Source organism: Folsomia candida, unplaced genomic scaffold, assembly GCF_002217175.1.
Source record: "Folsomia candida strain VU population unplaced genomic scaffold, ASM221717v1 Fcan01_Sc013, whole genome shotgun sequence".
Lineage (NCBI taxonomy): Eukaryota > Metazoa > Arthropoda > Collembola > Entomobryomorpha > Isotomidae > Folsomia > Folsomia candida.
Window position 1 is genome coordinate 2,401,537 of NW_019091205.1, and position 23,564 is coordinate 2,425,100.

General features: G+C 36.9%; 4 protein-coding genes and 1 long non-coding RNA gene across 5 annotated transcripts; 3 read left to right on the plus strand and 2 right to left on the minus strand.

Annotated features, from left to right (window-relative positions):
- Positions 1-1,040: 1,040 nt before the first annotated feature.
- LOC110855541 (venom metalloproteinase antarease-like TtrivMP_A) lies at positions 1,041-4,642 on the plus strand. The gene is made up of 10 exons (XM_022103947.2): positions 1,041-1,747; positions 1,818-1,981; positions 2,090-2,189; positions 2,346-2,602; positions 2,691-2,772; positions 3,154-3,358; positions 3,429-3,578; positions 3,745-4,030; positions 4,090-4,122; positions 4,363-4,642. The coding sequence occupies exons 1-10, from the start codon at positions 1,588-1,590 to the stop codon at positions 4,546-4,548; spliced, it is 1,623 nt and encodes a 540-aa protein (XP_021959639.1). The 5' UTR covers positions 1,041-1,587; the 3' UTR covers positions 4,549-4,642.
- A 744-nt stretch (positions 4,643-5,386) lies between these two features.
- On the plus strand, positions 5,387-7,831 carry LOC118437451. The gene is made up of 5 exons (XM_035856458.1): positions 5,387-5,524; positions 5,608-5,722; positions 5,829-7,093; positions 7,434-7,575; positions 7,657-7,831. The coding sequence occupies exons 3-5, from the start codon at positions 6,013-6,015 to the stop codon at positions 7,658-7,660; spliced, it is 1,227 nt and encodes a 408-aa protein (XP_035712351.1). The 5' UTR covers positions 5,387-5,524; positions 5,608-5,722; positions 5,829-6,012; the 3' UTR covers positions 7,661-7,831.
- Positions 7,832-7,944: 113 nt separating this feature from the next.
- LOC110855548 (SUMO-conjugating enzyme UBC9-B) lies at positions 7,945-10,131 on the minus strand. The gene is made up of 6 exons (XM_022103953.2): positions 9,974-10,131; positions 9,592-9,692; positions 9,430-9,513; positions 8,564-8,826; positions 8,415-8,490; positions 7,945-8,080 (listed from the first exon to the last, which is right to left on the minus strand). Exons 2-5 carry the CDS (start codon positions 9,655-9,657, stop codon positions 8,418-8,420), a joined length of 486 nt encoding a protein of 161 aa, XP_021959645.1. The 5' UTR covers positions 9,658-9,692; positions 9,974-10,131; the 3' UTR covers positions 7,945-8,080; positions 8,415-8,417.
- Positions 10,132-19,400: 9,269 nt separating this feature from the next.
- LOC118437337 (deoxyuridine 5'-triphosphate nucleotidohydrolase-like) lies at positions 19,401-19,917 on the minus strand. The gene is made up of 2 exons (XM_035856284.1): positions 19,731-19,917; positions 19,401-19,663 (listed from the first exon to the last, which is right to left on the minus strand). Exons 1-2 carry the CDS (start codon positions 19,915-19,917, stop codon positions 19,422-19,424), a joined length of 429 nt encoding a protein of 142 aa, XP_035712177.1. The 3' UTR covers positions 19,401-19,421.
- On the plus strand, positions 19,498-20,226 carry LOC118437338. The gene is made up of 3 exons (XR_004836035.1): positions 19,498-19,638; positions 19,708-20,047; positions 20,127-20,226. It is a non-coding gene; the product is annotated as an uncharacterized LOC118437338 (long non-coding RNA).
- The last annotated feature ends 3,338 nt before the right edge of the window (positions 20,227-23,564 follow it).

Below are 23,564 nucleotides of genomic sequence, written 5' to 3' on the forward strand. Positions count from 1 at the left end.
AGTACAAGTTTGACGTGTATAATCATGTTAAATTAATGGGTAGTGTTATTCAGTCATGTTATTTATGTGAATATTTGGTTTAAGAATTAGTTTTGCTCTATGCTATATCAATTACTATCAATTTGGGGGATACTCACGCCAACTTTTGCATAATTATCTCACAAATTTAGCGCCTTTAAAACAGCAATATAATTGACGAAATGTCTATCGTTTCGATAGATTTGTAAAATCGTTTCGCAAACGTTTTGCTGGAAAAATAATTCCCATCTAATAACTGGGCATACCTATTTCTCAAAGTCATTTCGCAAACTGATCCTCCACGAAACGAGCGAGAAAAATTATGGAAAAAAGATCAACATAGGTAGGTGCTTTTATGAGTAGATTTGTGGAATTTATTAAGTCACCTGTATTTTGCTAAGCCATATAAATTTTTTGAGCTTCGTAAACTGCAATTTTTTCATACATTCTAATGATGAAATTGCATTTGGATTTATGTACATAAGCTTCTGCGTCCGCATGTTGTCGTTACCATAATTTATGAAAAGTCCGAAATTTGACTCTCGTCCTTTTTATAGAGGATCACTCACGACGGGAAATATAAAAAAAATCGATTAATTACTTATCTAAAGATTCTTAAATAATTATTAATAATCAAAACCTTAAACACGAACTTTTTGGTAATGGAATTTTAATTAAAATATAGCAAAAATGAAGCAGTTTGTCCCTTAAATTACAATCTTTTAATTGGGAGAGATTCCTATTTTATACAGCTCAAACTTAGAAATCCAGTATTAAAATAATACCAAACGGTGTTCACATATCTATGACTCGACCGAATTTGTATTGATAAGTGATACCGTGTAGTAGCTTCGAGATATTAAAGCTTAGCCATATTGGTAGCGACTTTAACACAGAGGAATCAAATCCGTCCTGACGATACCAGGTTTCTAACAGTGTTGTACATACTTATGTATGTATCTCGCTCAAGCTGCTCGTTCAGATTTATATAAGAACTTATGTAACTTTTGCCGAATTAGTACAATCTGTACAATACGGCACGTTCAAATTAAAGCTTAGACGATCACTGATGACACCCACACCTGGATTAGAGGCAGGTGTAATTTAAAAATAACTCGTCACATTTTTCCTCAATCTAACATTTCAACCCGGCTCTTTTACATATCCATATCACAATGGATTTAAAATTGAGAAACTCTTCCTTGCAAAATTTTTACAACTAATTTCTCAGAATTCTTCCATATCAAACACAACAAAATGTTTTGTCGAATCTGTTGCAACAAACAAATAAACGCGTATTTATATCTCCACAATCTTAATCCGGCCATAAATTCGGGCAATTTTAACCCTTTAAGTTGTAAACCACATCGCGAGACAATGGCACATACTCTCACGGCCATCCGCAATCATACTTTTGGTCGCCCAGTCTTAAATCACGGCTAAATTACAAAGTTTTGCTTAATTGGGTGATATATAAACGTGTCGAAATAAAGCTGAATATAAACCCGTGTCCGAGACGAAGTTTTGGTACAGTTCCCTAATTCCGAGAGAAATTATCCTCCTCCCAAAATGGTAATGTTTTTCGTAAATTTCCTAATATTTTCGTCCCTAACTGCTGGGATTCTCGCAATCTCGGCCAAAGTGGACCTCTCCCAAGTTTCGGACGGGTACAGGGGACAGATCCATGTCGAAAATGGGGATAGCGTTCAGCTTAATTTGAAAAAATCGAGTAAGTTTTTAGTAAAAATTATTATTCTTTGTACCCAGTCTTAATTTGTCTCATTGCATTACGTATCAAGTTGCCCCCGTGTTCCACCCCAATTTCAAAATTACCTCGATTTCTGGGAACATTCAGACCGATGTGACCCCACCCGTCGAGGTTTTGGAGGGGATAGAAAATTCCATATTTGAAGATCCCGAGAATGGAGCAGTTCTGAGAGTGGGGCAGGATGGGACTGAGCTGGTAAGAAAATTGTAGATGATCTCGCGTTACCCTGGATGTGCTTGAGTATCAAGGCGGAGTTTTATCTGATTGAATTTCGTTAGTTATGAATTTGAATATTTTATTTAGCACGGAATTGTGGGCAACATGAGAATAAAGAAGGTCGACGGGGCCCATGAAATTTCGCACGTTACCGACCACGTCGACAAAGGCGGGAAGACCGACTACCGTAAATAATTTAAGTTTCCTTTAACACTTCCCGATAACAATTTGTTACCGATTCAGGTGTCAATAATTGTGCCTGAAATTCATAGTTTCTGAGTCCATTTATTCGACAAATTTCAATTGCTTTTCGTTATTTTCAAAATTGTTACCACCCTTTCAGGAAATATTCCTGGCGACACACAGGACTGGCTTCAACCAAATTTCACCAGGTCCTCCTCGAGCCGAATCGGTATTCAAGCCATGGCCACCGTTGAGCTCCTGATTTTCGTCGATTTCGCCACCTACACACTTTTCGGCGCCGATATTGCCCGAATTGCCGAATACAAGGCACTTTTTATTAAGGGAGTCAGCTCCATTTTTGCCACCAACGCAGATCCAACCGTCACTCTGCAGATTGTCACAATGATTGTTATAACGGTATGGGCAGAAATTCTTGAAGTTCAAATTTTTTATCAAAATTTCCTTAAAAAAGATTCCCGACTAATTTTGTCAACCGTTCTTCCAGTCTCCCGCCGACCAACCGTTCGTCGAAAATAATAAAGCCGGTGGGGTGATAGTTTCATTGGAGGGAATTTTCTTCGACTTTAGTAAGTAGCACTCATTTCAATTAAAAAACACATCATAGTGTTTTTAAACCGGCACAGTTTTGGTACTCTGGTTCTCAGTTCTCAGCGCCAGAATCTTGGTATCTACATATATTGTTCGTTCAAAAAACCGAAAACCGTCTTCAAATTTGTCTGAATTAATTTTTGTGTACCATGTACAAAATCTGCCAGGTAACCTATCAGATTTTTTAGGCTCAATTTTTTTGAACGGACAGTTGTATCGAAATTTCTTACGTTTAAATTAGTCAGTTACGTACCAATGTCTTAAATATTACTTATCCACAATAACCTGCAGCCAAGCAAATTCGTTCCCAACAGATAACCGTAATCGGTTAGTCATTAAAAATCTCTCTTCTTTTACAGATACCTACCTCGTCGCTAACGCCGCTAATCACCCCGGTTACGACGTGGCCGCCTTAATGACCGCGGAGGCCGTCGGGCCTGAGGAGCCGATCGGGATTGCCTTCGTGGGCGGAGGGTGCAACCCCCTCTATAAAGGGACCGTCAGTCAGGATCGTTTCGCCAGTTTTATCGGAGTCCGTCTCCTCGCCCATGAACTTGGACACAAGTGAGTCGAAGCAGATGTTCGCCAAGATAACGAAATAATCAGGTCTATTTATTCATATGTAAATTAACAGGTTGGGGTCCGACCATGACGGCGAGTTGGGCGGGGCCGCCTGTTCACAACAAGACCGCTACATTATGCATCCCGTCATAGGTCCGCTCGGTGGGGAAAATCGGTTCCGGTTTAGCGAATGTAGTAAAAGAATGATGCAAAATTTCTTAAGGTAAGCAAATCCGCGCTAAAACTGCATAATCTAAAGAATAAATGGCACTAGTTAAAAGACGCTATTCGGGGCAACATGAGATGTTGGACCGTGCAAAAAATAATCTTACTTAACCCCGATGTTTGAATCACAAAAATTCCCTAACTGACTGAAATTTATTTGTTAGTCTACCCCGAGCGTCCTGCCTTTCCACAAAGAATTTTCTCGGAACGCCCTGGAGCTCGCCGCCCAACTTGCCAGGAGATTTGGTCGACTTGAACGCCATCTGTAGGAACGTTATCGGCAGACCGAATGCCGCCGTGGATCCGACCGCGAGACCAGATCAACTTTGTTCCAATGTGCGGTGCCAGTGGGTCGCGCCTTGCAACCCGCCCATCGACATGGCTAGCTGTACTATGACGACAGATTTAGGAACTCCCGGGCCAGATGGGGCTCCCTGTGGGGCAAATGGGGTAAGCTAAGAATTTACACTTTAGATATACAGATTCTCAAAATATTTTTGTCCCTTCAGAAATGTCAACTGGGCAGATGTGTCGGGGTCGAGGTAAGTAGGAAAATTACATTAAGGGTATTCATGTAGACTCCGTTACATGTAGATTCGTTACTCGAAATAACCTGAGCCAATGGACAGGTTAGCTTTTTGAACTAGCAGTTTTTTTCGATATAGCTAAAATTACATATTTTGAGATGTAACAGATGCCAAAATCACTACAGAATCATGAATACCCTCAATAAGAATATAAGAAAACTGTATTATGTATTAACTGGATCGTATAATTAACAGGGTCCTGTACAGCCCCCTCCAGTCCCGTTTACCTGCAAGGTCGAGGGCACCTTTAAGCACGACAATTGTCGCCAATACTACAGATGTGTCAAAATTGGGGCATCTTTATACACCTATGTTATGACCTGTCCAAGTGGATCCTACTTTAACGCTGGTACGAGTAAATGTGTTCTCGGAAATTGTTAATAGAACAATACATTATTCAGATCCGGAGTCGCTACTAAAATTAGAATTTATTATCATAGTTAATAGTTGAGTAATAAGTGGAACAAATATCTTATCGTGCAATGTACTTAATTTGTGTTTCGTATAGGTATGTAATATATTGAAAATAAACGAATACATGTACATATGTATTCACAAGTTTGAAAAATTTGCAAGCTTCAAGATTATCGAGTTGCGAATCGACATGTACATACATACATACATATTTGCTCTTGAAAAGGTTATTTATTAATTCCACGATCCTATCCCGTTGAAGTGCACATATGTATTTAATGTGAAATGATCTCCCGTACTTAACTTTGTTGCATCGTTTATTTATGATAAGTACGTGCATTCCCTTTAATAACTTTCAGTTCAATTATTCAACTTCAATATGTAGGGATCGTTCATTCATAATGTATCGGAAGTAGGGGGAGTGGGTCGTGGGTCTACAGGCTCAATGATATCGTGCAAATGTGACACATGTTAATAAATAGAGGTGGCAGAAGTCTAGAAAATCGCATTTTTGCATTTAATAATTTATGCAGGGCCCCTAAGCATTTTTCATGAACACAGTGACAATCTCAATTTGAGAATCTCAAATTGAGATGTGCATCTACATAGGTATGTAGATATATCTGTACATACGAGCCGGATTTTGGAAGAATTCTACATTTTACCAAATCGGGTCCCAAATGTGCTACGAACGATTTTATAATGGACATTTTTTACCTGATGCTTGTGTCTCATAGTCTCATCGCGCACAACAAATTGCTGACATACTTTATGCACGACCATGTGCAACCTCCAGAGGCAAGTGGAAAAAAAATAATTCTGTCATCAGTTGTTCACGATATGAGTAAGAATTAAACAAAAGTGCAAATATTTTATACATCGCTTTGGAGTTATTAAAATTAATTTAATAAGCCTCGTGAATTTTCATCAATCTCAAAGGAAGGTAACTTCTAGATAGCATTTAATATTTCAAGAATTAAAAATGATTCGAAAAATTAGAATAACATGATTTACTTATAAATTCAGAAATCCGTGTTGAAATTTTTAGAATTTCTCTCGCTTATAATAATTCAACACGGGTGAAATGGAGTGTCATCCATGGGATAGAAGCGCGGAGGATAGGGCGCTAAGTAATCCTGTCGTAAGCCAATTAATTTTAAACCCTGATTCAAAAATATTTGAAAATATGTCCAAAATTTACCGTTCCCAAATTATTTTAAACATACAAATATTTCCAAAATTTGCAGATTTTGACCGAAATATTTCAATACCACTCTACCCCATTGAAAATCTGTCGACTAGTTTGCCAATTTTGGAACGATATGGTCCTCTCCCTTCCAAATGGGAGACTTACATTAAACCTCGAGCATAACGGAGATGACGGTGATGATGATGAAGCCGTAAAATTTTTCGGAGTATGTTTCGCATTAAATGCCCGACTTCCGAAACGGATTAAAGGAGAGACCACCTCCACCGAGGCTGATGCACATTTGCGAAAAATTCAGTGATCACGTGCAAATTTTACACCTTCTCATATGGGACGAAGATTGTTTAAAATCTATTTGTCAAGGTTTAACAAATTGCTGCCCCAATTTGAAACAGTTGCGAATTGAAGGCGAATTTGCGCGTTCTATCGGTGTGGATCTGTTTCCATTCGGAGGGGAAGGAATTCTGGCAAGAAAACCGAATTTGACCGTGTTCGCCTTCACTTGCATGATTTGCAAACCGGAAATTCAATTTCTCAAGGATCTCGCAAATTTTATTCAATTGGTGGTCAACGCCTCGCCAAATTTGAGAGGCGTCACAATTCCGTGGGGATTCTACCCAGATTTTGCTAATTCCAAGTGTCTCGAATCCTTAAACATTTCGCTGGATGACGTCGACCCATTTGAAATCGAAGATGTGCAAAACGTTTCAAAACTGTCGGAAATGTTGCACCAAGTCGATGGCCAACTGGTCAGCCTGTGTTTTGGCACGGTTCAAAAGACTGATCTGCTAGGACCGCTTGAATACTACCATTTCAAAAACTCGTCTCCAATCGGATTTAATTTGTTGAGAAGGATGCCGAAATTACGAAAGTTTTGCAACCGTATCGTCGAAATGTTTCGGAGTGCCGACTTCTTGCAGAATATTGAAATGATGCCGTTCCTGGAAACTTTGGTGATTGGAAGAGACCTGAAACAGTTGCGAGGTGTGGATGCAATTTTAAGAGGAATTTGCAACGCGAAAATGATTTTGCCAAGTGTCCGGAAGTTGGAGCTTATCGAGCTGTACGATCCCAAACTTTTGGACGGAGTGGCGACCGCGTTTCCGAACTTGGAGAGATTGGAGATGGTTCAAAGGATCGCGACGGGGTTGTGGGGGCAGGTGGACAAAGTGGAGATGGACATTATGCTGGAGGCGTGTCGGGATTGGAGTGGGTTAAAACATTTTAAGGTGACCTTATGGAAGTATCCGGAAAAAATGGGGGAGTTTCTCCAGGGGCTTTTACAAGGCAGGGAATTCTTTCAGCGTGAGTACAAATTTTTAAACTGGGACAAATATGTATATATATACATATGAAAACCCGCATACAAAATTTTAAAACTCCGGTAAATATGAAAAAGTGTATGCCAATTTTTAAAACTGGGTCAAAAATGAAAACTGCGTCAACATGAGTGAAGCAACTTACAAAGGAAGCTGCTTCGCAGTGGGCACATGGCGCTTACATACTTGGCGTATTTTTGAGCTTGGGATTAAATACGGACGCAAATTTATATATGTATTTCGTTCATCGTCATTACTCTAATCAAATCTACCTATGTATGTATGCAAACTTCTTTTCATGTTTCAACTTTCCACTTAAATTTCAGGGCTTACAACATTCGAAATTAAAACGCGTCATTATCAAAGGATGAAGATGACACGAAGTTTTACCGAGGACGAGATGGCTCTGTTTAAGCAACTGCTTCTCGTATGGATAAGATGGACCGGGTCACGATTGCCGGGCTGGGTGTATGATTAATAATTAACTAATTATTTAATTATAGACTTCGTACGCAACCTTAAATATTTTCTATGAATTCTTTTTTGCAGTTAAGCACAGAATCTACAAATATTATATTGGATTTCGTAGCGTCGAGTAAAATGTCATCGTCCAAGTTTAGGATGATTAAGGCGAAATGTTAGTTTTAATTTTAATGCGTCAAGTTTGTGTACCTCTTTTTTGCTAATTTATTTTAATAAGTACCAATTTTTGGGGTGGGTCAAATATGTAAAATGAACTTCGTTTTGTGAAATAAGCAAGTTGCGTATTCGATTTTCGATAGAAAATGATGTGGAAATATTTGCTAAGGAATGAATTTGTAGTCCATACGATTTTTGTCTTTTGAATATTTGGGGAAATCTCAACCCTTTATTTCATTTAAATACATATAAAATAAACCAATGTTTATAAAGCAAGTAAGTCATTCATATAAATGAATGAGGAAGAAAATAATTGTAAATTTAGATTCAGCACCTGAAAAAAATCAAGAACATAACATTTTAGAAATCTGCAGTTATTCAATAAGTCGAATTTATCCATGTGTACGCTCTTAAAAATAATGGCACCATTTTGAAAAGTAAATGCACTCTGAATTTTTTGTTCAAGGTATTCACTATTTCTTCGTATCGTAAAATTAGTTTGCTAAATTTTGTAAGCGTCGCAAGATTTTGTCATAAAAAATCACATTACGGTTTTTACTAAACCTGACCCCTTATTTTTTCTTCGTATACTATATAAGGATACGAAGAAATAATGAATACCCTTATCGTTTTTATGTAAGAGTGACCTTCATAATTATTCTCTTTACCGTTCACTTATCATTTGCTGGCGTCATGATTCGAGCCTGGGCTCGGACACGAAGATCGTACTCGGTCCGATCTTTACTGTAAATAACAAAAAATGCAAAAAACAATTAATATATTTCCAAAATATTTCCCACTCAAATTTTCCACCTACGTAAAAACGACGTAAGCTTCCGCCTGCGCGGGATCATTGACATTTGGCTCACTCAGCAGATCCTGAATGCCCAGTAAGATCTGCTTGATGGTAATCGCAGGGCGCCAGTCCTTCGCCTCGTCGAGCAAAGATAAGCACACGGTTCCAGACGGATACACGTTCAGGTGAAAGAGCGGCGGTATGAATTGACATTTTGGCGGCGTGGCTGGATACTCTGGCCGGAACAGCATTCGCAATTTGTACATCCCCCCTTCCCAAAGTGTCTGAAAAAAGAATGAGATAATTTCACATTCATAAAAATAATGTGAACCTTATTGAAAAGTAAATGAGCTCTGAAGTCTAATTTATTATTGCACAGGATAACTAATCATTTACGTAAATCGTCAAAATATGCACATTTTTAATTATTTCTTCTCCGTTGTGGAATTTATTTTAAAATTTTGGACGACAAATTTGCACGTCAGTTTAGTCGAGTTCCAACTTTTCTGAAGGTTTCTTAACCTTTGTCTACTACAAAAACTGGCAAAATCTGGTGTGTACATATATTTTTTAAAATTAAAAACGACCTGCAACATGGTTTATAAATTTGTCATCCAGAATTTTTGAAATAGGTAAATTCCCAAAAATACATTCCTAGAAATGACTAAACATGCGCTGATTTTGCATTTTTGCGATTAGTCTGATATTAAGCAAACACAAATTTAGAGTAATTTTAACTTTATAAAGAAAAAAGTTGACCCTGGATTTAGTTTAGCATATTTAATTTAGAAATCCAAGTGCCTTGACTTGTTAAGAGTTAAGCATTATCTTTAAGAATGTAAGTAAATCTGATTAATTAGCTAATTAATTATGACAGATTTATTTACCCCTTTCTTTCCCGGAATGGCACACTCCCAATGCATGAGGTCCATCGTGCCGTCATTTTTGTAAGTCGGTTTGGCCACGAATCCCTGTTAAAAGATGAAATACAATAAAATCCGTCATTTACTCTGCTATTAACTATTTAAGTAATTAATTTAACTACTTACAAATGGATGGTCTTTTCGCCAAGCTTTTCGCTCTTCGGACAAACGACCAATCGCAATTCCACTCATTTTTCGAAAATGAAGATTTGCTTATCCTGACAATCCTAAGTATTAAAGGAAGGAAAAATGGGATTATTTATTTTTTTTACAACAATTGACCGCTAAGTATGTAAACAAGTAATAAATTTTAGGAAATAAATAGCATTTACATATATAAAACGTTTCACAAATTCATATTTCACCATTAATTTCAAGTTTGATCTAGTTTTTTCCCCTTTTGATAATAAATTACGTATGCTATCACCCATCATTATAAACTAATGGACTTCATCGTTAAATGTTACTTGGTTAAGGATAAGTTTGACATAAATTTTAATTTTCTTACCTTTTTTAACGAGTCGATGACGACGACTGCTTATAATTTGTAATTTGAGAGAAAAATCGGTAACGTTTTTCACGACGGAGTAAACATGTGTGTAAATAAGTCTGTTGTTTTTTAACGTGCGGGTCGACCGTGCTCAATGCTAGTCGCAATATTCCCCATTTCCAATATGATTTTTAGGTGATTTTACTTTATGGGGTTATAATTATACATGCCGAAATATTGTAGCCAGGGTTTGGAAAACCCCGGGGTTTTTGTAGAAAAACCCAACCCCTGGGGTTTTTCCGGGGTTTTTGGGGTTTTTGTGGGTTTTTGGGTTTTTGTGGGTTTTTGTGGGTTTTTGTAGATTTTGGGGCAGGTTGAACCAGAATTCCTAAAATTATATATTAGAGATAAACTAATTTTATATACAATTTTAACATGCAATTTTAACCGTTATCATTGATTTGGACTGTTACATCGAAAATTTATGTTTGACATGTAAATCTGGATATATGCAATGATATTTGGAAATTCAAGTCGCAAATGAAGATTCTCAAAATTTCAAGATGAAGTAGAAAAGTTAATTAGCATTGATCTACGTTGTAGTTTAAGGGATTTTGTTTCAATCTACCTCAAAATCCTACAAAAACCCCGGAAAAACCCACAAAAACCCACAAAAACCCGCAAAAACCCCATTAAGCATTAGGGTTTTTCCGGAGATTTGATACCCCAAAAACCCACAAAAACCCCAAAAACCCCAACCCACAAAAACCCGGGGTAGCGAACCCTGATTGTAGCTGTGTTTATATTTATATATGATGTCACGCCAGTTTTCCTATATAACAATGCTATAGAAATACATATATATGTATATTATTGCATGGATAGGAAAATTATGGTTAAATTATATAAGGTGCTCGGACTTAAAACTCGGTCACTTGGTATTTTAGTGGGGGAGGGGTCGAAAAACAAGTGTAGAAATCTGAAGTTTTCATAGAATATGCTAAATGCATCCGGGTCTGCACCCTCAAAATTTCAATCGTTTTCAACGAGTAATAAGTTTCCTACACCATTTCAAAGCGGCGAACCTGCGAAACTAGTTAAAACTAGTTTAAAATTATTTTCGTCCTCATTCATTTATATGAATGACTTACATAAAATTATGTAAGTCCCCGAATTTGCTTGAGAAAGACTCGGAAAATGCCTCCCTATATTTCAAGGAACGGGCTGGCCGTGCAAAAATTAAAAGATACATACAAAAATATGGGGAATCCGAAAATTTCAACTTCTAATCACCACCATGAGAGAAAACCATCATCTCGACCCGTCCACAGTGAAAATGAGTGAATTTATTTTTGGAAAGTGCCACTCCACGTCAGTGCCTGATGCGGCCAAGGTTAATTAAAGATTAATTAAAACTACTTGTATCATATTAAAGCCCATAAATTGTGGGTCAAAGTTTCTGCACAAAAATCTGCACCAAAATATACCGAAGGTCAGGAAAAAATGATAAACGCAAGACCTCCTTAGCCTTAAAACAAAATTTCACTGAAAAAGATGTCCATTGATGACGAGTCTTATGTCTTGAAAACGTGCCAGAAGCTCCGGGAAGGAAATTTTTTAATGGGAAATATATCTCTCAACTGATAACCGAAGAGAAATTAAAATGTTCTTCGAAATTTCTCAAGAAATTCCAGATTTATCCGTGGTTGGGCGAATACAGGCATTTTTGGGACCCATAAGTTCACAAGGGCTGTGTGGGCGCAAAGGTTTATTTTCAGAAATGTGAGATAGACCGTCTGATTCCTTTCATCAAGGAGTAATTTTTTTTGCGATCATCCACCATGCAATAACTGCGAAGGACGAAATTGACAAAAATGTCAGTTTGGGGTTACATAGAAGATGAAAGCATCTCAAAGACCCATCATCTTCAACCCAAAATCAGAATTTGGACTTTATCCGGGAAGAAGTAGTCCAAGCTTTGTGAAACAGTCGATACTTTAAGAAAATTTAAGTTCCGGTCTCTGAAAATTGACAATGAAGTTGCAACGTCTTCCAGACAAGCACTAATGGCGGTCGTGATAAAAAAAAAGTTAATTACGAGATGGCCAATGGATTCAAGTCTTGTTTGGTCGCGGATTTATATGACTAGATATATTTGGCATATACTACACAAATTTCAGATTTCTAACTTTATTTTTCGACCCCTTCCCCACTAAAATACCAAGTGATCGAGTTTTAAGGACGAGCATTGTATATAGTTTAAATTTAAATGTAGTCGCAGAGTGCCTGAGTAAGATGCAAAGTATTTAGATATAAATATGCTCCTTTTTTGTTAGGAACGATACTTGTTTATTTAATTACAAATTTTAATTCAAAAGTAAATACATACGCAACTAAATAAACTAATTATTAATAATTACAAAATTCTGGTTAAAACAAAATACACGACAAAATTTTGGCAGATTAAGACCTATTTAGTTTATTGATAAATTAAATTTACAACATTATTAATATTATAATTCAATGATTTCATGTTTTACTTGGTATCATGTAGACATGTGGAAAACACGTATGTAAATGCATTTACATATGCATGCATATGCATTTTTCCACACAAATTGCAGGAAGACAAAAATCTACCGGTAAAAATACTTAGTGTTTGCCACATGTCAGAAGTGGATAACATTTACCAAATTTTGTTACTTTCAATTAGGTAATGTGTTTATATTAAAAAAATATCCACTGAAATTAATAATAATGCTTTACAAAGCTCATAACTTTGGAATATTATTCTGTAATACGCGAGTAAATTAAGCATAAAAATATGTTTCTGTTTATTTAAATTTCTATGTACTTGTAACTGTCAGTCTAGGCTAGCTGCGCTGTAGCTCTTGCAACTGACTTTCAGTAGTAGGCGAGTATGCTTAAAAAATATGCACAAAATTACATAAAAATAAGAAATGTTTAGAAAAATTAGTATTTTGAAATATAGTGCTTTGGATTCTTGAGATTTTTGTGGCGCAATAAAAAAATTTGGTAAATAAATGCATATCCGTCTTCCGCTTAACTTGACATACTGACTGACTTAGTCATCATGCATCTTAATGCTCAAGAACAAACTGTCACATTACGAACAAAGTCCCTCCAAATCTAACAACGTTGGAAATTTTGCTGGATTTCCGTCCTCTCCTGGAAAAAATGAGGTAAATATTTTCGTACATAGTTTACACAACATTCCAAAATATTGTCCCGTAAGTACGGACATTATTTTCAATAACCATTGCCAATACTTTTACATATATAGTGGGAGAAATTCCTCCAGAGCCCGACCTGGCCGTGGAAAGAGAAGATAAGATCATTTTAAATCTTTCTTTCCATCGCGATTTAATTTGTTACTGTCCAATCATGCACATTACAAAGGGTTTAGTGGTTTGTATGATTTATTTAATCTCGCTGAACCAAAGGGGCCGCTGGTTTGTGTGATTTACTCACGCTCAACCACGGGTTTAGCTAGAGTTTGTTGAGTAATCTCGAGTATTGTCGAGATTAATCTCAATCTCGAGTATTCTCGAGAAGCCAGTTCTCATAACTGAACATCGATCAGGGGCACGTGGGACACATAGCTATACTCAAGAACATTTGGATGAAGAAGGTGGCGAACTCGATGTGGTTTCCGTGATTTCGAAATCCCGTTCGATAATTGGACAATATGCACAAACATTAAAAGAATGCATAGAACGCTAGTTTACTGGCCGAGAACAAGACGTGAATCAAGATGCAATAGAGTGTTTCTCACTTTCCAAAGTTCTAACCAGTTGTTCCGGCGAAGTTCCTGTAGAACTGGATTCCTATGTTTCAAAAGCCAAAAGTAGTGAATGTCTGGAAGAAGACGTTAACTATGAGGACGTGAGAAATCAATACAAACAGTTCTCTTCGGACGCGCACGAGGCGTTCAAGAATATATACGCCAACAAGACTGTCTCTGAACGGAGGGACATGGAGAGGAATTATTACACCAATCTGGTGCAAGGAATACCGGACGTGTGACCTTATTCTGACGTAAATCAATTAATTGCAGAGTCAACCCTTCGTTTAAGCAATGAGTCACAAGTGGAAGCGATGGGGAGCGTTGTGAAAGAACATGTGAGAGGGAGATCCTCTTTATCTCTTCAGCGTCTATCTGAGGAAAGTTTCGTACACTGGACCGGTCCACCAGCCAATTCTAAATATGATCCTCTCCTCGAGGCGTCATTGAAAAAAGCCTATCGATCCAATCCGTCAAATTGGAATCTATCGAGACGATTCGAACGGGTTAATGAAACCCCCTGTCGGGTAAATTTCAGAAAAAGAGAACAAGTGGAGTATGAAAATGCTTTGGCCAGTTTGGATCAGAAGAGATTAGCAGATAAGAAGAGAAGGTCGGAATGAAAGGAGAAAATAGCAGAACGAGACAGGATTATGGAATAACAGCAAATACGGCGTGTGATAGAAGAAAGTATTTTGGAACTAGGACACCGTTATGCAAGATCAAAATGAACCCCAGCCTGGTACCTCGAAACAGATGACAAGCCGTCAATCGCACGAATATTCTAACCTGGATCAACCAGATGACTTCGCTATGGACTTGGAGTCAAACACCCCCTTGGCACCAAACAAAGAATGGAAGATCATGTTAGGGTGCCACAGGAAGACGAAGAAGATATGTACCAGTGATTCAGAAAAAATTTCTATTTGCTCAATCAGAAAGATGCCCAATCTACGCCCAAGGTTCTCTACAGCGAGTCGGACTCCGATAATGACAGTCACGCTCCATCGTTAGATTATTATGGGGAATAAGTGATGTATGTAAAGTATGGTCAATTTTGCATATGCACTATTATATATATTCATATTTGTATAACTAAAATGATGAATGTCAATGGTAAAATAATAGAGATTAAAATTGTTTACTCGTTTGCATAATTACTGATAATAATTATATTTCATGTAATATGTACATATATACAAATGTTGTATGTTCATAAATAAAAATGTCATTCATATAATATCAGGAATTAATAAATGAACAAATTAAATTAATTAAATAGAGTTCAAAATTTCTCAACTGGGTTGTACTTTATGTAGGTTTTCCATCAATTCATTCAAACTCACGCTCTGGATGACTTAATTAGTCTACAAAATAAGTTGCATGAAAATCTGTAACACAAAAAAAATTCATACCAAATTTCAAAAAATTCTGGAAATTCTTTATTTCCGTCGTTAACTACGAGTACGTTAAGAAAGAACCAAATGTAGGTGCCAATTTAGGCATTGAGATATATCGGCCTTTAAAAATCTGAAAAGATGGATCCATCCCTCAGCAACCAGCAAAATAAGATATTTAACGTAGTCATTTGCGTAGTTATTTTAACACACAATAAAATATTTTAAATAATAATAATAATGTCTTCGACTCATAACTATAAATGCTACATTGTATTTTGAGAATTCTGCATACAGCACCAGGGCATAAATTTAAACCCACTCGTATGCTGCGCGCCCCGATAGCTCAAGCTTATCAGTAGATTTTATTCAGCCATCGGGTTTAGGTTTATGTTGTACAGAATTTAACTGGCTTTCCAACGGTACTACATTTGGTTATAAAAAAACTAACAGGTATGCGTAATTAATCATACAAGAAAAAAACACAAAAAATTTAGCTGCAAAAGTTTAAACCCACTCCCTATTAAAAATTACTTCATAACGTGGGGGGGTTAAGGCAAGGGTTTAGCAATTATTTGCATTCGTCCTAGGTACTTTACTTGCAGAAAAAGCAAAAAAATGGGAAAAAATCCGGAGTTGATCATTGCGATAACAAATTATTTTTAAATCTCCACGAGCGAGACCTGGGGCACATAAAAATTAGTGCTATTACCAAATTTAACAAAAATTCAATTAAAACAATGATTAGGAAATAGAAAAATATAGCTACTGTACCAAGTAATCCTAAATCGGGACGACCAACAGTCAAATCTAAGCAAATTGACTGAAATATTGTTCCAAAGGCAATCCAAAATCGTGGGATGGCTCTCAAAAATTTGATCTCCGACAGCAAGGGGCATTGTGACATCCAAATTAGCGCCTGAGCTGTGAAGAGGAGACCCCATGGACCAAGTCTCAAGCGACGATGAGTTCGAAAAAAAATGTGCCTACCTGTGAAAAGCTCAACCCGAAGCCTGAAATGGGCCAATGAGTATTCTGAAATATCTTGAATCTGAAAAATGAATGTATTGTACGTTGCGTACAAGGCATTGCTTTTTAAGACCTTCCCCAGGTCTCCCCCAAACATAATTCACCACTTAATTCACGAAAATACCAAGTTTTATTTTTTCCGACCATGATACCTTGATTCAGCTTTGGGTGGTTTATCCAGAATGCTCATTAGCCCATTTCAGGCTTCGGGTTAAGCTTTTCACAGGTAGGCACATTTTTTTTCTAACTCATCGTCGCTTGAGACTTGGTCCATGGGGTCTCCTCTTCACAATTCATGCGCTAATTTGGATCTCACAATGCCCCTTGCTGTCGGAGGTCAAATTTTGGAGTGCCAACCCACGATTTTGGATTGCCTTTGGAACAATATTTCAGTCAATTCGCTTAGATTTGACTGTTGGTCGTCCCGATTTAGGATTACTTGGTAGAGTACCTATATTTTTCTATTTCCCAATAATAGTTTTAATGGAATTTTTGTTAAATTTGGTAATAGCACTAATTCTTATGTGCCTTAGGTCTCGCTCGCGGAGATTTACAATAATTTGTTATCGCAATGGTCAACTCCGGATTTTTTCCCATTTTTTTGATTTTTCTGCAAGTAAAGTACCTAGGACGAATGCAAATAATTGCTAAACCCTTGCCTTAACCCCCCTACGTTATGAAGTAATTTTTAATAGGGAGTGGGTTTAAACTTTTGCAGCTAAATTTTTTGTGTTTTTTTCTTGTATGATTAATTACGCATACCTGTTAGTTTTTTTTATAACCAAATGTAGTACCGTTGGAAAGCCAGTTAAATTCTGTACAACATAAACCTAAACCCGATGGCTGAATAAAATCTACTGATAAGCTTGAGCTATCGGGGCGGGCAGCATACGGGTGGGTTTAAATTTATGCCCTGGTGCTGTAAATGCCCTATAAGGCTGAAATCTTTTGCTCCGCTTGATATACTAAATTCGGATTCACAAACCAGGCCGGGTTTTGCAGCAAAAAACTTCTTAGTTGTCAAGTTATTTTAACATATTATAAAGGCGTTCGATGGTACGTATCCGTATTTAAAGAAACCCCATTTACAACATTTCTATTTGGATTAAATGATTCTGGTGCCACCTAACCTAATGATACCAATATTTCAAGTTATCAACAGATTTATAAGACAAAACCAAAAGTTCCAATGCAGCAGTTTTACAATTCATTCCGGGGTAGTACCCGACTTTTTTTCAAAGGCTAACCTGAAGATACATTTCCGGTGCCAACTGAAGTTAATTCGTCAATTACCGCTTTATACGTGCAATTAAGCGTAAATGTTTAACAAATGATTCAATGTTTAGTGGCCATATCCACCTTCCTTCAATAAATTCACCTATGAACTCTATTAAAAAAGAGATTCTTGGACAGATTCAAAAACGATTTTCCAAGTATCTAGCACATAGATACATTACCATACCCCGGACAAATATTTTTTTATCATACCCTACCCTACCCTACTCGTGTTGAGCTCAACATGAGTAGGGTAGGATTTTCTGGTTCAGGCTTTGGCCTGAACCAGAAAAAATTGAAGTCGTTTGGATGCAGGACATCTTCTGTGTTGTGGTCGCACAACTGCAGGGCTTACAATCGCCCAACAGGACATAGGAAAAATTGTTAGTGAATGCACAGGTAGACGCACTCATCAATTAAAATATAAACTAGCAATAACAGGGTTTGCTACTTATTTGTAGTGAACGACTTCAGTAAGCTTTAGAGATAAGAGCAACGCCTATGATTCCAGATGCAATTCAGTTAATTTTGCTGTGCACATAGTGTGCCTATTATTAACATAAATAAACACATCCTCGGGTAATTAATAAACTTAAAGAATTTCTGTTAACCTAACCTAAATCATCATACATATTTCCTTGTATGACTTGAATTATTTCTAATTACTACAAGTAAAATTTACTTGGTTTTGCTTCATTTGTAATATTTTGCTAGGTTTAGAACTATTCGGTATGTTACATTGTGGCGTGTATATTTATTGTATTCAGGCAAATCAGCCACGCCCCAGAAGTAACGGCACGTGGCAGGTGAATCACATATAGTTTTATGATCATAATGGGGCACAATGTATATAACTATTCGAAAATAAAATTAATCAACAATTTAAGTATATTATCACACCCCCTAGCGTTAACGGGGGTAGGCCGATTGGCTCTATCCTTGAACTTGTCCCGTCCCCAAACATTAGATATCGATATTCGAAAACCGATTTAAGAAATATTCATGCACACATATTTACAAAAGCCATCTTACTAAAACACCGAAATAGACTACGAATAAAATAGCCTGAGGCTACATTATAATGGGAATTCTAAACTGTGTAAATATGTATTAGGAGAGAAATAATTATAGGAGGATTGATTTGGTACAGAATTCCCTAGCGGATGCCTAGAGCCATGGAAGTAAAGTTACGCAAATATTTCTCACCAAAAGTTCACGAACCACGTGAAAATTTGTCATGTTGTTTGTGATAAGAAACGTATTAGCTACAAATATTAACGATACTTACTACTCTATGAGTAGTATGTACATATTTAAGGTTTTCAGTTTTTTTTGAAGTTTCAAATGTATAAACATCTCACTAGAGTCTAAAATCTGTTCCAGATACACAAATATTCTCCCCTGATCAAAGAACTTTACGTGATTTTTAATAAGTATATCAACATCTTGAAGAAATATAGACCATTAAATTTGTGCATATTTAGAGGGAAATTATGTCTGTGAATGTGTTGTTATAACTTGACCATTGTTAGGCCAAGTTATAACAAATATGAAATTATCAAAAGTGCATGCATGCAAGTGGGCACGCAATGCCAAAATGCTCATATGAGAATCAGAGCTTCTACAATGTTTGAGATTGACTAAACATGGGATTGTTTAAAGTGTAAGCATGTATGCAATGTCAAAATGTTCATATGAGAATGGGAGTTTTAGCGACACTTGAGTGAACGAGATCGTCTAAACATGGGATTGTTTTTAACTCTAGTTGTTATACAATGCCAAAATGTTCAGATGAATATGATCGTGCTTGTGATAACCCAGTGAACAGACTGGAAATACCGACCAGACGGTTAAAAAGTTAATTTATTAATTAATTAACTAATTCAAAACAGTTTAAATGAAAAATTGTTAGCAAGTTGGAAGTGATATATGTGAAGTGATGAACAATGCCACAAACGCGTTATTGTCCAGTCGAACCGAATCCCTTATCACCGCGCGGCTCGCGGGATAAGAACTCACTTCTTTGAACGCCGTGTTCTTCGTCTTTCTTAGTTCCTTCAACGTATCGCACTGGTCCGTGGTACATTGGGATTACTGCAAGCTGCCCGAGGCGTGACGCCGCTTTGTAAGCGAAGTTTTCGCTCGAGTTGTTGTGCAAGATAATCTTCATCGTCCCAGTATAATCATGGTCGATTATGCCACCTTAGATAAATTTTATAAATTTGTAATTATTCAATTTGTAACAGTAATGTAATAATGAGCAACAAACCTGCTGTGGATATCATTGTTGCTGCGGCCAATCCTGACCTCCCCTTAATCAAACCAAAGTGGTTGAGGGGCAGTATAACTTGGATCCCCGTCTCCACCACACCAACACCGCCACCACTGATTTCGCCATAGTTTTGAGAAAATAGGTCATATTCTGCTGATCCAGGCGTAGCCTTCCTCGGAAACATTGCCCGTCTATGACGACGAACAAAGATAAGTCCGCCAACTGTGTGAGAAATTAATAGACAACAATTTTAGTTAATTAATGAAGTATTGGAATTTATTTATTTTCAGAATTGATCCGGTGCTAATTTGAAGGTAAGTATTGAGAGGATTTATGGAGCAATAACTAATAATCTAGTATTTGTAACCAAAATTTGAATTTTAAAACTTTTAGTGAGCTTAACATCAAATAAAGCTCTAAGCGTCCGGTTTTGCCGGGAGCATGCTACCAACGTCGTTGCGCATTTCTTCTAACGCTTTTACTAATGACCAATAGTGGTCGATCAATGTGCGTCCTTGCGAATTTATGATTTATTCAATATTTAATCTTTCTTATCCTCATTTCGTGTCATAATTTTATAGATGAATTCATGGAAATCTTGTACGAGATGCATCCCATGTGGATTTCAATTCGCCTCAGCAAGGCGGTTCGAAAAACACGTTGCGAATCACAGAAGGCCTTTTAGATTATATGTATGCAAGTTATGTAATTTAGAATTCACTCAACACAAAGCGTACGATATTCATATAAATTCACATAGATGTCCGCATTGCATGTATGAGGACAGCGATATTTTTGCTGTAAATAATCATATTTTGACGCACATAAAATCTTCTACGACGGCAGCAAGCAGTCGACAGACGGGATCGAGAAAGCGACAAAACGACGCATACCCTTTTAAAGAGATTCAGAGAGCTGCATTTAAGGGATATGTCAGAACATATCGACATAGAAATAAGAAGAAAAATGCTCCGTATCGTACATTAATGGAATATTTTTCAGAAAACAAGCGTTGTATTTATGGCATTATTAAACAATGCTTAAATGACTACAAATCCGTAAAAATTCAAATAACCCTGAAATGTAAATTTATTAGAGACACCCCGTTTTGCGACAAAGAAGAAGAGGAATATTGTACACAATTTATAAATTCGAATATGAAAGTTGTATTGAACAAATTTTATCTGACTGACGTTTTAAACGAGATTGATACGAATTTTCAACACCAAATTGAAATATTCGAGAAATATGCTGAAGCTCTTCTTCAGCATTTGCCCACAGGAGATTTTGAATGGGAAGACGCAGAGTTCGTTCAGAATTTGACGACGGAAGAAATTTTAAAATGGGGCGATGAAGATAATATCGGGCGAATTTTAGTTGTGGACCTAGGGTACGGGTCGGCATTGCACCCCAAACATTCAGAGTACCCGCTTGCCCCCGAGAAAATTTGTGTAAACAGTAAACTACTTTCTTCGTATCAGACAGACCTTATTTCGCATTATAATATGACTTATTCTGAGAAGCAACCTAAGCTCGTACCGCATTTGGGCCCTCGTAAAAGGTACGCTGTTCATTATAGGAATTTAAAATATTATTTAAAGAAAGGAATGACTTTAGAAAAAGTACACAGTGTAATTAAGTTCAGTCAATCTGCATGGTTGAAAAATTATGTCTTATTTAACGGTTCTTTGCGTCAACAAGCACGAACCATTTTTGAACAAAATCTGTTCAAATTTATTGTAAATAGCATTTTCGGGAAATCCGCAGAACAAGTACGAAATCGAGAAGATGTTAGAATTGTGAGTAACCTAGAGCAGATGAAGAAGTTGACTAGACATTCGAATTTCAAAAATTATCAAATTTTAAGTCCTGACCTCGTCATAACTTTTCTTGACCGCGCAGTGGTGAAATTAAATAAGCCGTTGTATATTGCCTTCACGGTACTCGACTTAAGTAAACTCTTTATGTATGAGTGGCACTATGATAAAATTGGCTAGTGGTTCGGGGAAAGAGCGAAATTCTTGTTTACAGATACTGATTCATTAGCATATTCAATAACCACTGAAGATTTGTACGAGGACTTGGCTGAGCACGCTGACGAGTTTGATTTTAGTAATTATGACCAATCACACTTTCTTTATTCGAACGTCAACAAGAAAGTTATAGGGAAGATGACAGATGAAGCAAAAGGAAATGTTCTAGAGAGTTTCGTAGGTGTTGCGCCGAAGATGTATTCCTTTCTTGGAAAAGGTATAAGAAAGAAAGCGGTGAAAGGTGTCAAGAAACAAATAGTTGATAAGTACATTAATCATAAACGATTTAAATCAGTGCTATTCAAACAAAAGAAATTGGTATGCAGAATGAATCTGATTCGTTCACGGCATCACAAACTCTATTCTGGAAACTTTTCGAAAGTTGCACTCCATTGCTTTGATTCAAAGAGATACATTTTAGCTGATGGGATTAATACCATAGCCCATCATGATTGTCGCATCGTTGCGTAAACCGTTTACATCGGTTAGAATTTATGTTAAGTGTATATGTGAAATAATAAAATTAAGAGTTGTAAATTGCATGAAGTAAACGAAAATGGTTATATTTCATTTTATATATATTAGTTTTATATTTGTACAAACATGTAAGTCGAGTCTATGCAATAAATATTTTCAAAAGAAATTTGATCCTTTTGCGACAAAGTGGACAATAATCTTGTGTACACACGCAGTCTAAACACATACTTAAATGGGCACAAGGCAGAACCACGAATCTCGCTTCAGATGCATCACAAATTTTGCAGATAGGATCAACCATTACGGTAGCCAGAATTGGAGTTCCAGCAGCTGCAGCTGAAAGGTAATCATTATAATATTTTGCATCGTCTGATTTTTTCTGTAGCGAAACTAACAAAATTTTTACCATTTTCAGAATGAGGTTCTTCAGAGGCGGTATCAACAGAAAAATTTTTCTATAGAAATAAAACAAAGCTTGTAATTCTAATATTACTAATACAAATTTGACTTGAAATTTTTTTTGATAAAATTACCTTCTGATTGGCTTTGGCTTTGTTAACCAATAAATATGTACACTTATTCGAAAAAAGAGCGTGTTCAATCCAAGGATTATCTTCTGGCAACCAATTGTGCTCGCCGACCCCACAGAAATAACAAATAACTTTATCTGATTCGCCGGAATAATAAAATCCACATTCGGCTAGCGTATGGGGTGTTTGCGCCTTATTGGTCGGCCATCCTTCGTACGATTGAAGCCGTTTTTGGAAAGTGCTCATGTCCTTATTAAACATCTTGAAAGGTTTATAAGTTAGGTGTTCCGAAACTTGTGCTTGCATTTTGATTTCGGCGTCGTTTTCTTTTAGCACCCGAATATACATTACGCATCGGCGTAGGTCCATGTGTATCCCTCGATGAACGAGCTGAGTCTGAGTTAGAATTTAAGTTGTCTTTACTTGATATAGGTTTCCATTTTTTAAAGCCTCCCATCCTAGAAGCGCTATCGGTTTGATTAGAAGGAATTCTGATTCCTTCCAGTGGACCCATTAAGTCTTGCTTAACATCCTTGGACAACATTGTCGTTGGAACGTTTACCATCTTACAAACTGTTAACATACGATTAATACCTGCAGGATTATGACTCCACTTCAATTCTCGTGTTACGTAATTTACCAAATCAATTATGTTGGTTTCCGGGGCAAATTCTGTTCCAAAAAAAGTTACCCTTCCATTTGTGTCCCATTTGATAAGATCGGGCCTTGATTTCAGCATGGTCATGAGAGGAATAAGCTTCGTAGCTTTGACGTTTGCGGGCTCATTTCTG

Bases quoted from the DNA above. Each gene is read 5' to 3' on its own strand.
- LOC110855541 (XM_022103947.2), top strand. From the start codon at position 1,588: ATGGTAATGTTTTTCGTAAATTTCCTAATATTTTCGTCCCTAACTGCT. The intron at 2,190-2,345 runs GTAAATAATTTA...CCACCCTTTCAG, and splicing joins AGGCGGGAAGACCGACTACC to GAAATATTCCTGGCGACACA. The intron at 2,773-3,153 runs GTAAGTAGCACT...CTTCTTTTACAG, and splicing joins GGGAATTTTCTTCGACTTTA to ATACCTACCTCGTCGCTAAC.
- LOC110855548 (XM_022103953.2), bottom strand. From the start codon at position 9,657: ATGAGTGGAATTGCGATTGGTCGTTTGTCCGAAGAGCGAAAAGCTTGG. The intron at 8,827-9,429 runs GTAAATAAATCT...TTCTTTTTTCAG, and splicing joins CCATTCCGGGAAAGAAAGGG to ACACTTTGGGAAGGGGGGAT. The intron at 8,491-8,563 runs GTAGGTGGAAAA...TGTTATTTACAG, and splicing joins GAAGCTTACGTCGTTTTTAC to TAAAGATCGGACCGAGTACG.
- LOC118437337 (XM_035856284.1), bottom strand. From the start codon at position 19,917: ATGTTTCCGAGGAAGGCTACGCCTGGATCAGCAGAATATGACCTATTT. The intron at 19,664-19,730 runs GTTTGTTGCTCA...AATTTATCTAAG, and splicing joins AACAATGATATCCACAGCAG to GTGGCATAATCGACCATGAT.
- LOC118437451 (XM_035856458.1), top strand. From the start codon at position 6,013: ATGCCCGACTTCCGAAACGGATTAAAGGAGAGACCACCTCCACCGAGG. The intron at 7,094-7,433 runs GTGAGTACAAAT...CTTAAATTTCAG, and splicing joins AGGCAGGGAATTCTTTCAGC to GGCTTACAACATTCGAAATT.